Raw genomic sequence first — 13,216 nt, 5'->3', positions numbered from 1 at the left:
CCTTGACCCAATCACCCCTAGCTGAGGGGGCTTCATTTGCACAAAATTTCCTCTTTCTTCAGTCCTCTCTCTCTCCTTTCTCTCTCCAAAATCCTGCCCAAACAGATCTCTCTCTCTCTCTCTCTCTCTCTCTCTCTCTCTCTCTAAGTTTCGATTCACCTCTTGGACTGATCTCATTCTAGGCTCGAACCGGCGGTCACCAGAGCTCCCAAGCCTTCAAATTGCTGGTAATCTATAGTACTAGGGGCCTTTGACGTTGCTATGCACAGAGGAAACTAGATCGGTGGCTAGATCTTCACCAGTGGCTCGATCTTCGTCGGCGAGTCAAGGCCAATCCATTTTGGACCGGTTCTTCCTTGTTTCCTTGAGCCAGTGGTTCCATTGATCCCGATTTGAGTCATAGTGACTTGATCTATGTTCTTGGAGTTCCGATCGTGATCTGGCGACTTGATTCAATCGATTGCAATTAGAATCGACGAAAATCGCGACGAAGGTAACAATTCAAAACTTGAATCCGATGAAGTGAGATTGAATTAGTTGATCAGGGCTAGGATTCAAAATTAAGAGCTTTTACATGCTTAAGAATAATTAATTAATTTTAAATTTAATTATTTTTTAAAATTTTTGTTTAAAAATAGGGGTCAACATTCATCTTTATAGACATATAAATAAGTCATGGAGTTTTTAAGCTCTAAATTGTCTTCATTGAACTCACATAAATAAAGCAATCACACTCATGTAAAGAAATGAGGATTTTGCTCCATAAAGAAGAGCTTAAATAACTAAAAGCACCATAATCTCATAGCCTACATAAAGTTATAGGTCGGATGTCCCAGCGGGTCCATGACCATAAATTGAGCATCTGCCATGTTGCTCTTCATGACCTCTTCATACTTTAGCTGCTGTTCCACATACACCTTCTGTAGCTCGTCCTTCTCTTTCTTCAGTTCCACATATTCAGCTGCATCAAACATCGATCAATTACACTTTTTTAATTTTTCCTTTAACACCCATATGTGCGGGAGAGAGAGAACCTTTTTTGGATCCAGTTTCGAGTGAACGAAAACCAAGTTTTTGCTTTAAATCGCCATTTGCGATCAGGAACAAATCCCTTTGTCTTTTCAGATGGTGGATCTCCATGGAGTACCTTGCTATGTCACCCTACATACATCAAATAAGAAAATTTAGAACTGTTAAATGCTTGTCATATTAATCACCTCAAAGGCCAAATCTCGAAAGCACGCTAAATGAAATATAAATTGGAGGAAATATCAATTCGAGTGCTAACTTCAAGACAGTGCACTGTCTGTTCCAGTTTCGTTATCTTGGAAATTTGTTTGAGATGATGCATTTTAGCGTTTCGCCTATTTGCCAACGTCCTGAAGACACAAACACAAAATAAAATTAAATGAAAAAGGTCACGAGTTTAGACGGTAAAAATTTATAATCTAAGAGAAGGGAAAGTTTTAATATCTGCTCGCCATTTCTACAATTTTTTTTCCCATTTTTCACCAACACTTTAAAATGAAATGTCTAGGGAAAAAAAAAATGGGCGTGGTCCTCCATGCCTAAAATCTTGAAATGCGTTTAAAGTGTTATAACTTTATAAGCACCTCTTAAGCTTTTGAGGGTCTATGTTAGGCTTTTGAGAGCTTTGTCCAGTCATTGTCTCGCTTGTTGGAGGCAATGGAGGCATTCCTAGAGCAATGGTTCTCTTGTCGTTGTTGTTGAAGCTCTCCATTATCGCTTCAATCAAAAAAAAAAGTTTGCCCTACAACACATCAGAAATAAGTTAGAACAAGATCATTGAGGTCTCACCATCATTCTCTAAAAAGAACAAAAGAGAAGAACAAACAACTTAGCCAAAGATATTGGGATTTGTTCTTTACTCGCACTAATAAAGAAATACGAACGAGAGAAAGACACGGGCTGTGAGCCTCTGATGTTCGGCCTCTCCTTTATAGGAGAAACCGATGGGTCTTAAGCTAGCTACCATCGATGTGATTGGACAATGGGGCTCGTCTCTCGTGCATTTCCCAATACCCGCGGGATATATTAATGATGCAGTTTCGTTTTCAGGAAAAATGCCAAACCTTCCACAAATCCTTAAATTAACTTTGCATGACGCATTGAGTTCTTGGTCATTTTTGTTTTTATATCATGGCCAAAATTGGCATGCATGCTGTCAAATTCAAATTCTTTGAGTGACGAGCATTGATAATGGGGATTAGAAGGCCGAGCCAAGAATGGAAATTTAGGAGGTGTCATTTTGGGAAATACCTATTAGGAAGTTTCCTCATTTTTAGGTTTGAACTTTAATTAGGTTACTTAGAAATGTGCCATCCTTGCTACTTACATTTATTGTCGTCTGCAGAAGAAGGAAAAGAACATTAAGTTCAATAATTAATATATGATGTGTATAGTACTTACGCATTGTTGGTGGACATACAATTAGTCATATCCCTCACTAAGAAGATGTTTTACCATGTGAAGTTTGCTAATCAAACAATTTGAGATAGCGGCGGGGTTAATCATAATTCATACTCGTGTGCATTTTCCGTTAATTAGGTAGTTATCTAAAGCTGGAAAAAAAAACGAGAAAATAATTACCTTAAAGCCTTCGCGGTACAATTGCTTATTGCCGTTACACTAATTAAACCAAATTGTATCAAGATCAAGCAACAATAACTTGATGATGTTAGGCCTTATTTGGTAACGTTTCTATTATTTTACTTTTATGTTCTTTTGTTCCATGAAACAAAAAAAGAATAGATATCCATTTAATAACGTTAACTAATTTTTCTATTCTCCATAACAGATCAGTGGCTAGGGAATATATTTACAATAGAATTAAGAAGTACAAAAAACTCACTTCTTTGTTCTCGAGAATAAAAAGAAAAATAAGGTCATTTTTAAAAAATAAGCTTAACGTAATTTAATACTTGTCTTTACATGACTCAAGGTTTGGTTACCTGACCCCATCAAAGTTCCATTATTTGGAATAAAAACATAAAAGAAAAACAAAAATATCATAAATTTTAGGAAATAATTAGAAATTAGATTTTGAGTGGTTTTATTATATTTTAGCATTAATTCTAGTTAGGAATTAGTTTAGCATACAAAATGTGAAAACCTTTTGATTAAAATTGAATTTAAAATTGAATAAACTTTTAGGGCTTTACTATATGAATTTTTTAATGTCGTTTTCTTTTAGAGACAATGCTAGGTCGCGAAAGCTTGCAGCTCTAAGTAGGGGTGAGTATGGTTTTAGGGTAGAACCTAGAATTTGAAAACCAAACCAATGAGAACCTATAGGTTCTAGGTTCCAAGATATGTGGGGCAAGTTTCATGTTCCAAAAATGAAGAACCTATTTCAATGGGGAGGTTCTAGCCTTTTAATTTGAGGAACTGAAACCTAGAACCTATAACTTAGAACAAGTTTTAATGTTTTTCTTGATTGATGTCTTTACACCATCTTACGAGATTCCACGTTGTTTATTGATGAGTGTATAATCTAGAAGCATTAGTCTGAGCTTCTATTTTATGACCAAGACTTTTACTTTATTAATGTTAATTATTTTCGTGTGTCTAAATATAAATGGTGGTCATTAAAGATTTTAATTTGCTACAATCATTCGATTAATAATATATGTGAAACCTGGTTAGATCTTGGAACTGATCTTGTAACTTGTAATAGGGTAGCTTCTAGATTTTAGAGTATGGAGAGTAGACTCTAGGTTTCAAAAAATGAAAAAACTATTCTAGGTTTGGGACAGAACCTGTACAGAACTTGGAATCGCTCATCTCTAGCTCCAAGCAGCATTGCTCTTTTCCTTGTAGCTAAAAAGCACAAAAGTGTTATGAAATACATGAATGAATAGAATACATGAATGAATATTCATTATATTCATCTTATCTAATGTACTTATTATGGTACATTTGTATCATATATTCTAAGTATATCTCCCTATACAATGAATGTCCATCTCCCTTATCCAGTACATGTATCATTCATGATACATTGATACATTGATATTAATTATTAGTACATTCTTTTTTCCTATAAATAGGAGTTTAGTTTTGATGTACAAGAACAACTATCAGAACAATAATCACAATACAGTGAAATATCTGGCTTTCTCTAATATCTCTGGTGTTCACTTGCTTTCTCTAATATCTCTGGTGTTCACTTGCTTTCTCTTTTCAATCTCTTCTTTGTTATATATTTGCAATGCGATATTTTACAACACGTTATCAGCACGAGGATCTACCGACTGAGTAAGTAAGTTTTGCAAGGTGGGTATTATTTTTATTAATCAACTTATACTTTATCTTCTTCTATCAATTCTTTATTTTTATTTTTCTTGGCCCGAAGCCGTATTTCAAATCTAAAAGTATCATTCTGCTCCTGAAGTAGCGGTGGATATTTGGAAATCCTTTTAATTAATTTAAAGATTTATTTTTGCAAGGATTATGGCAAATATTGAAAAGCCCAAATTCCACATCCCGGAAGTGAGTGGAAAGAATTATCTATCCTGGTGCCTTGACATGGAAATGCACCTTCAAGGGCAAGGTTTCGCTAATACAATTACAGAGGATGGAACCTCAAATGAAAAGGATAAAGCAAATGTGCTGATTTTTATTCGCCGTCATTTGCATGAGAGCTTGCAGACTCAATATTTATCCGTTCGAGACTCGCATATCTTGTGGAGGAGGTTGAAGGATAGGTATGATCATACCAAAACTGTTATCTTCCCTCAAGCACAATATGATTGGCAAAATCTCAGACTGCAAGATTTTAAATCGTGTCGACTATAATTCTGCTTTATTTGATATCATTTCTCGGCTTGAGTTATGCGGTATCAAACTTGCTGATGTGGAATTGTTAGAGAAAACTTTCTCCACCTTCCATGCTTCAAATATTGTATTGCAACATCAATACTGGCAGCGTCAATTTGCCACATACTCTGAATTAATTTCTGTGCTTCTTACTGCCAAGCAAACTAATGAATTGCTGCTAAAAAATCATGATCTTAGACCTGCTGGCTCAAAAGTATTGCTTGAAGCACATGCTAACTTTGAGAAAAATACTGGCCATTTTAAGGGCTATAAGCGTAGGCAAGAACATAATCCTAGAAGGGATGGTAAGAAATTTAACCGCCCTAGGAAATCAAACTTTGGCTTGAATCATGGCAAAGAAAAGAAGCCAAAGAAGGTGATTAATGAAAATATTTGTTATCGCTGTGACATGACTGGGCACTGGTCACTGGTCACATACCTATCGTACGCCAAAACATTTTGTTGACCTATACTAGGCATCTTTAAAGAATACGGGCAAACGTGGTGAATCTCATGCCATTAAAATCAATCCTACTGCTATAACCACTATTGAGGCCAACAATATCTCCATTGGTGGGACTCCTCTTGCTCCCCGAGTAGCAAATGCATCATTGGATGTCTTTGATTTCTTTGAGGACCTTTGATTACTTTGATTAATCAGATTGGTGGATGATAATTTGAACTTTGAATTTTATGTTGTTTCGCTTTAAATGTATTTTTTTTTTGTTCTTTGTGAAATGCCTATGAACCTTATATAATATTTATTTTTGAAATTTTATTCGACTATATAACTAATATGCAACTTTTATGATACTTGATACCTGAAGTTGTCAATATAAATGCAAATGAAAAATACCGAGAAAAATGAATATGTTTATTTGCTTGATAGTGCAACAACACATACAATATTTTGTAGTAGACACTTTTTTCTCGAGTATGACATTGCGTAAGGTATAAATCCATACAATATCAGGTTCTGTTTCGATTATTAATGGTTTTGGGAATGCTACAATTATTTTACCAAATGGCACAATCTTGCATATTGAGAATGCATTTCTAAGCATTCGATCAAAAAGGAATCTGCTCAGTTTCAAAGATGTTCGCTGTAATGGGTACCATATTGAGACTACTTATGAGCAAGATAAGGAATATATTGGCATTTCCTCTTATAAGATGGGCCTGAATACCATCCATGAGAAGTTAGAAGCTTCTTCTATGGGTTTGTATTGTGTCATGATTAAGGCTGTTGAAACCTACGCCACCACATCCTGGAGATTGGTAAGTCCCGATCAGTTTGGACTGTGGCATGATCGCCTTGGTCATCCTGGCGCTTCAATGATGCGTAGGATAATTCAAAATACAAAAGGGCACCATTTAAAGGATATAAAAGTATTGCTGTCCAAAGATTATAATTGTGAGACTTGTTCACAGGGAAAGCTCATTATCAAACCTTCTATAACAAAGGTTAATCTTGAATCTCCTTTATTCTTGCAAAGAATTCATGGTGATATTTATGGACCAATACAACCACCAAGTGGACCATTTCGATATTTTATGGTATTAGTGGACGCATTTTGCAGATGGTCCAATGTTTGCCTATTATCTACGCGCAATGTCGCATTTGCATGTTTACTTGCGCACTTGAAGTGTGATATACTGATAGGATCAAAAGATATCATTTCTTGAAAACGAAGGGGAAAGAATCCAGAATCCGCTCCAGAAGAGCCTGGCGTTGTGCTTGCTCCCAAAGAGCTTATTGCCCCTGAAGAGGCTCAAACCCATGAAAGGAACACTAGCCCCGGGAATACCGAAAATTCCATTCTTATTGTAATGAAATTTAGGATCGAAATGAAATTATCATTGATGATGCTTTTGCATTCTCAGTTGCTCATAAAATTATAGATGATGATTGTGAGCCGCAATTTATTATTGAATGTCATCAAAGGCAAGATTGGCCTAAGTGGGAGGAAGAAATTAAAGATGAATTAGCTTCCCTAACTAAACGAAAGGTTTTTGGACCTATAACTCGTATCCCCGATAATGTAAAACCCGTTGGATATAAATGGGTATTTATTTGAAAACGAAATGAAAAAAATGAGATTGTCAGGTATAAAGCTTGACTCGTTGCCCAAGGATTCTCATAAAGACCTGTGATTGATTATAATGAGACATATTCACCTGTGATGGATATGATTACATTTCGTTTTCTCATTAGCCTAGCAATCTTTGAAAGATTGGAATGCATCTTATAGATGTTGTGACGGCATATTTATATGGCTCATTAGACTCTAATATTTATATGAAAATTCCTGAGGGATTCAAAATTCCTTAAGCATGCACTCCTCGCAATTTATTCTCAATAAAATTGCAAAGATCCTTGTATGGGTTAAAGCAATCCGATTGCATGTGGTATCAACGCCTAAGTGAGTACCTAATTAAGGAAATGTACAAGAATGATCCTATTTGCCTATGCGTGTTTATTAAGAAATTAGATCTCATATTTGCTATTATAGTAGTTTATGTTGACGATATAAATTTAATTGGAACTCCATAAGAGTTAGCTGAAACTGCTGAATATTTGAAAAGGGAGTTTGAAGTTAAAGATTTGGGTAAAACCAAACTTTGTCTTGATCTAGAGCTTAAGCATAAAGCAAATGGAATAATCATCCATCAATCAGCATATGTTGAAAGATTGCTTAAACGTTTCAACATGGACAAAGCTCACCCATTGAGCACCCCTATGGTTATAAGGTCTTTAGATCCCCAAAAGGACCAATTTCGTCCTAGAGAATCTGATGAAGAAATACTTGGTCTTAAAGTACCATATCTCAATGCAATTGGGGCTTTGATGTACTTGGCACAATGTACGAGACCAGATATCGCTTTTGTGATAAATTTATGGGCACGTTTTAATTCTGAGCCAACTCGGAGATATTGGAATGAAGTTAAACATATTTTCCGTTATCTCTGAGGAACCATAGATTTGGGATTATATTATTCCAAGAATTCCACTAACTCTGATTTAGTTGGATATGTTGATGCTGGATATAGATTCGATCCACATAAGGCTCGCTTTCAAATCGGGTATTTATTTTGTTATAACGGCACCGCTATTTCTTGGTGTTCTACGAAGCAATCGCTAGTAGCTACATCTTCTAACCACTCTGAGATTATTGCTTTATATGAAGTTGGAAAAGAGTGTGTTTGGTTAAGATTCGTTATAACACATTTATAATTTTTGTTGCTTAATACCGGTTACAAATTCCCCCACTATAATTTATGAAGATAATGCTGCTTGTGTTGCACAAATTAGGGGAGGATATATCAAAGGTGATAGGACCAAGCATATCTCACCGAAATTTTTCTATACTCATGAACTCCAAGAAAGTCGACAAATTGATGTTAAACAAATTCGATCCATAAATAATCTTGTAGATCTTTTTACCAAATCATTGCCAACATCAACTTTTGAGAAATTAGTATATGGCATTGGTATAAGGCGAGTTCATAAGATGCAAGATTGATTAGCCCAAACAGTGGCTACATGGCTCAATTAAGGGGGAGATATTATGAACTATACATTGCAGCATTGATATGTGGCAAGTTTACAAGTTGCAATAATGATTAGCCCTAAGAATGGCTATATATGCATTGCACTCTTTTTTCTTTATGTCCGGTTTTTTCCCATAGGGTTTTTCCGGCTTAAAGTTTTTAACGAGGCAATTAATGCATCCATAAAAGGGAGAAATCATAACTTTTGTGCTCTGCACTCTTTTTCCCTTTTGTCCGGTTTTTATCCCACTAGGTTTTTCCGGCTTAAGGTTTTTAATGGGGCAGTATCATTCGATGCACATTCGTAATGAATATGATGAATATTTAAGGGGGAGTATTATGAAATGCATGAATGAATAGAATACATGAATGAATATTCATTATATTCATCTTATCTAATATACTTATTATGATACATTTGTATCATATATTCTAAATACATCTCCCTATACAATGAATGTTCATCTCCCTTATCTAGTACATGTATCATTCGATACATTGATATTAATTATTAGTACATTCTTTTTTCCTATAAATAGGAGTTTAGTTTTGATGTACAAGAACAACTATCAGAACAACAATCACAATATAGTGAAATATCTGGCTTTCTCTAATATCTCTGGTGTTCACTTGTTTTATCTTCTCAATCTCTTCTTTATTATATATTTGCAACGCGATATTTTACAATAAAAAAGTCTATGTATTTGTTTATTGTAATGCCCAAAAATGTACTAACAATCTCATCGTATTGTGAGTTATAAACTAGTGAGACTTTCTACTACCATCCATCCATCTTTGACTATTTATTACGTTGGATTTTCTTAGGTCATCTTAGAATATCTTGATTAATTAAATCATTACAAAAGTCCAATGTTATCCAAATATGAAATGTTAAGTCTCTATTGACATTTTTATAATAAAATGAAAAATAAATTGGGAAAATAAATTTTTAGGTTGTTAAATGCATTTATTATTTTTATTTATTTCGAGAATATAAATTTTGCGCAATTACCAAAGACGTTCTTTTGCTCAAAAGCTCATCTAAGAAATAGAAATAGAAATAGAAATAGAAAAACCTATTTCTAAACAAAAATTGCTTATGCGAATAAAAAAGTTGCTAAACACACCCTTACATACCCGACAAAAGCGATGGTCGTCCTTCTCAATTTTTTTTCTTCCTTTCAAATTGCAATGGAAATGGGAAAATGAAAATAAAATAGGGGGTAGGGAATGAGAATTCTAAAAAAGTAATGATAATATACATCGTTGATGGAAAAAAGAAGAAGGTTTTATTGAAGCAATCTTTCACATTATTGATTTCAGAGAATAAAGAGTAACAACCCTCGAATCAATGATGGATAAGGCCATTTGTTTGAAGTTTTCTTCACATATGGTTCATTGGCCCTTGGGTACACGGCCCAATGGCAAGGGAATTTGCGATGGGAGGGGGACCACTAGTTTCATTAGTGTAGGATTCGACTCCGATTCTTTGTAAAGAGGCAAAATAAAAGTCTAAAAGTAAGATGCAAGTTATGGATATGATAGACAAAAAAAAAAAAAAAAAAAAAGATTAGTATCCTTAAAAATCCTAAAGAAGTATACCTGTGACAAATTTACTCCAAACTAATTTTTTGATCGTGAAAAACCTCAAACTAGTATACCTATAATAAATTTACCTCAAATGATCACAAAAATCCTAAACTGGTACATTTGTGATAAATTTTCTCCAAACTAATTTGTTCGATTGCCAAAAACTCTAAATTGATATATTTGTAACAAATATACATTCTATTAAATTGGATTAATACCACAAAAAACTACAAAAATGGTACAACTGTGACAAACAGAAAGCAAAATACCATACCGGTATACTAATCAACTGTCACGTGTCATTTAACTCATTAATTTGATAGTAAAATTTAATGGAAACTAACATATGATAAATTTCTCACAAGTATATCAGTTTGAGGTAAATTTGTTAAAGGTGTATCAAAGCTATTGCCACCGTGTGAGCATTCCAAACTCCCTTTCCCATGAGCTCCAATGTTGTAGCCCACTCCAACTATTGATCGCCTACACTTGCCACCACCGAGCCATAAACCACCTACCGTTCACTACTCCCTCTGCCTAACTGAGATAGTGACAAAGCTACTACCACTATAAGCATTCCAACCTCACAAAGATGGTTAGTAGCTCCCTCATCCAGTCATCCTTCATCGAGCACTGTTGAGCTACCGCCAGCTATCGTGGTGATCCATCATTGAATTCAAATTTGGAAAGTTATCCGCGTAATAGGTAACATTCTTATCTAGAGATGAATTTGAATATTTTTTGCCTATTTGGCCTATTGTCATCTAACTTCAAATTTTTCCTAATTTGCATTGTGGATATAATCTAAGTCTATCTCTAACCCTTGAGATGGAATTATTAGATTATGCGATTTTAAATTGATATCTTTATCTTTAAGACCTAAGATTAGGATATTGATTTTATTTGCAAAATATATCAAGTTGATTGGATATTATTTCCTTATTTGAATTGATTAGATTCTATCTCTAGTGGTGAGCACTATATTTGATTGAATGCATATTTTGATTGATTTGGTGTCTAAAAAAATACAAAAGGATTGCATGTTAAATTTAGATAAGGTTTTTTTTACCAAAAAAAAAAAAAAATCATATAATATTTTAGATAACATTGCATATTTTATTTAAATAGTATATTAGGATAGACTCTAGAATAAAGTAGCATAAATCAAAATAAATTCTAGATGGGATTTTTCTTAATAGATTAGGATAATTTAGATAGCCTTGCATGCTTAAATAATATCCTATGTTTGAAATAGTTTTTTAAGATAGGATAGGGTTTAGTTTAAATTAATTCCTAAACTACACTAGATAACTATTCTTTTAGATAGTTTGATTAGGCTATTTATTAATTAGAAATTTAACAAAAATACAAAAAAATGTCATGTGCATGTGTAGTTTGCATATTAGGCTGATTTAATTAGAGATTGCATGTCATTAGAACTAGGTCATGCAATTAATTAGAATTGCTTGTTATATAGTTTAGTCTTAATTTTAAGATAATAGGAAAAAAATAGTTGATTGCTTTGATGTGTTTAATTTTTTCTCACAATTAATTTATCACTTTCATTTATTGAGTGTCAATTTTTATTGATTGCGCACTCATATGATCACTTATTGCATATAGTATCTTAGTCTAAGCTACTTGCATAAATATTTTCAAAAATAAATGAAATTGTACTAAAAGGGTGTTAGAGTAATCTAACGTAATTGTCTTTGAATTCATTAAATCTATGGTTCACAGAAGTAAGGTAATTCTCCCACACTTACCGAGGTATCTAATTAACCCATCAAAAACTGATTAATGGCAACTCCAAGATAAAATTAATTTCTATGTTAAGAACTTGAAAAAAATTACGAATTAGTATGAACTTATGAGAGCACGAACTAAGTCTAGGTTTAGTAATTTATTAACCAAACCTTAGGGTGATTCACTGTTAGGGGAGGTTACAACAATCAGCGGACTCCATATTGGAAAATCTTACAATTGTTGTTGGAAGGAATTGCATGGGCAATCTAACCTTGCCAACTACTCCACTTAATCCCCAATGGCTCCTTGCGTCCCAAAAGAGTCTCTAAAGGATGGATTGGAGATGTCAATATAAAAATGATCAAAGAAGCTCAAAAGGGTAGGATGGAAAATAAAAATAAATAAAAAATCGCATTGTTCATCATTCTCTCTCTCTCTCTCTCTCTCTCTCTCTCTCTCTAATAATATACATCTGCCTATCTAAAATTTCTTTATGTAGCGTTTTTAACGCTTTGTAATCAAGTCATAAGTAAATGTACAAGAGTGGTAGTAGTACATTTCTCCTAATAGTGTGATCTATCAAACGATAGGAATATTAAGTGTTGATTGTAATTTGACTTGAAGATTACTATTGGAATCTAGCCAATGTTGAGGCTAGTACCTTGGAAAGATAACGTAGGTTTGGGAATAAAACCAAACTCATATAGATCTCTACACAATCTTCAATATCTTCTCATTATTGTCTTCATTGGTTCATTATTAGTTATAACTAGTTGTCAACAACACTTGCACCCATCACCTTTGATCTGCCATTGTTTATTGTCTTATGCAAGAGAATTTATTTGAAGTTTGAGATAAACTAATTCACTCCCACCACACCCACACCCACACCCCCCCCCCCCCCGAGGGTCCCCCTCCCCCTCTCCTTAGGTTGTTTTGTTTTTTTTTTTTTTTTGGTAAGGTAAGTAATATATTGACTTTTGAACCAAAACTATACATCAAAAGGATCTCAGTACCAAAAACTTACACTCAAAATGATGAACATATCAAATCAAGTGGAAGGGTGTCGAGAACAAGAGAAACAACAAAAACCAATAGATGGCAACCAAACAAGCAAACGGCAAAAACAGTAGCCTAAACATCAACAACAAGAGGAACCATGATAAGGAAGCCAGCCAAGCAGCCCCTCATCAGCAGCCTCCGAAGGCTCGAGTGTAGCCTTCAACGCCTTGAACTCTCTGACCTGGATCCAATTTGAAGACACCAGCAACCCTTAAGCGAGTTCCTGGGAATCTAACACCTTAGGCGGAAGGAGAAACCGAGGCAAAATAGCTTACACCAAAAAGATGGAATGACTGAAATTCCAGCATTGTTGCATCCTCCTATTGCAGGGGTTGTTTGGAACATGATGGAACGTCAAGGCTTTGTCTCTAACAACCTTGTCTAGGCGTCTTTTGAGAGTAAACAAAGAAGGTTTGTGATCATGGAA

General features: G+C 34.4%; 1 protein-coding gene across 1 annotated transcript; it reads right to left on the bottom strand.

Annotated features, from left to right (window-relative positions):
- Positions 1-806: 806 nt before the first annotated feature.
- On the bottom strand, positions 807-1,741 carry LOC104423827 (basic leucine zipper 19-like). The gene is made up of 4 exons (XM_010036273.1): positions 1,614-1,741; positions 1,289-1,379; positions 1,035-1,161; positions 807-961 (listed from the first exon to the last, which is right to left on the bottom strand). The coding sequence occupies exons 1-4, from the start codon at positions 1,739-1,741 to the stop codon at positions 807-809; spliced, it is 501 nt and encodes a 166-aa protein (XP_010034575.1).
- Between the last annotated feature and the right edge of the window lie 11,475 nt (positions 1,742-13,216).

Source organism: Eucalyptus grandis, chromosome 10 (genome assembly GCF_016545825.1).
Source record: "Eucalyptus grandis isolate ANBG69807.140 chromosome 10, ASM1654582v1, whole genome shotgun sequence".
NCBI classification, from domain to species: domain Eukaryota; kingdom Viridiplantae; phylum Streptophyta; class Magnoliopsida; order Myrtales; family Myrtaceae; genus Eucalyptus; species Eucalyptus grandis.
This window is presented reverse-complemented; position numbering and strand designations above follow the sequence as displayed.

What these genes read in the sequence shown, in the direction of transcription:
- LOC104423827 (XM_010036273.1), bottom strand. Translation starts at nt 1,741, where the DNA reads ATGGAGAGCTTCAACAACAACGACAAGAGAACCATTGCTCTAGGAATG. An exon ending in AGACAGTGCACTGTCTTGAA is followed by an intron (nt 1,162 to 1,288) that starts GTTAGCACTCGA and finishes TGATGTATGTAG; the next exon opens with GGTGACATAGCAAGGTACTC. An exon ending in CGAAACTGGATCCAAAAAAG is followed by an intron (nt 962 to 1,034) that starts GTTCTCTCTCTC and finishes TGTTTGATGCAG; the next exon opens with CTGAATATGTGGAACTGAAG.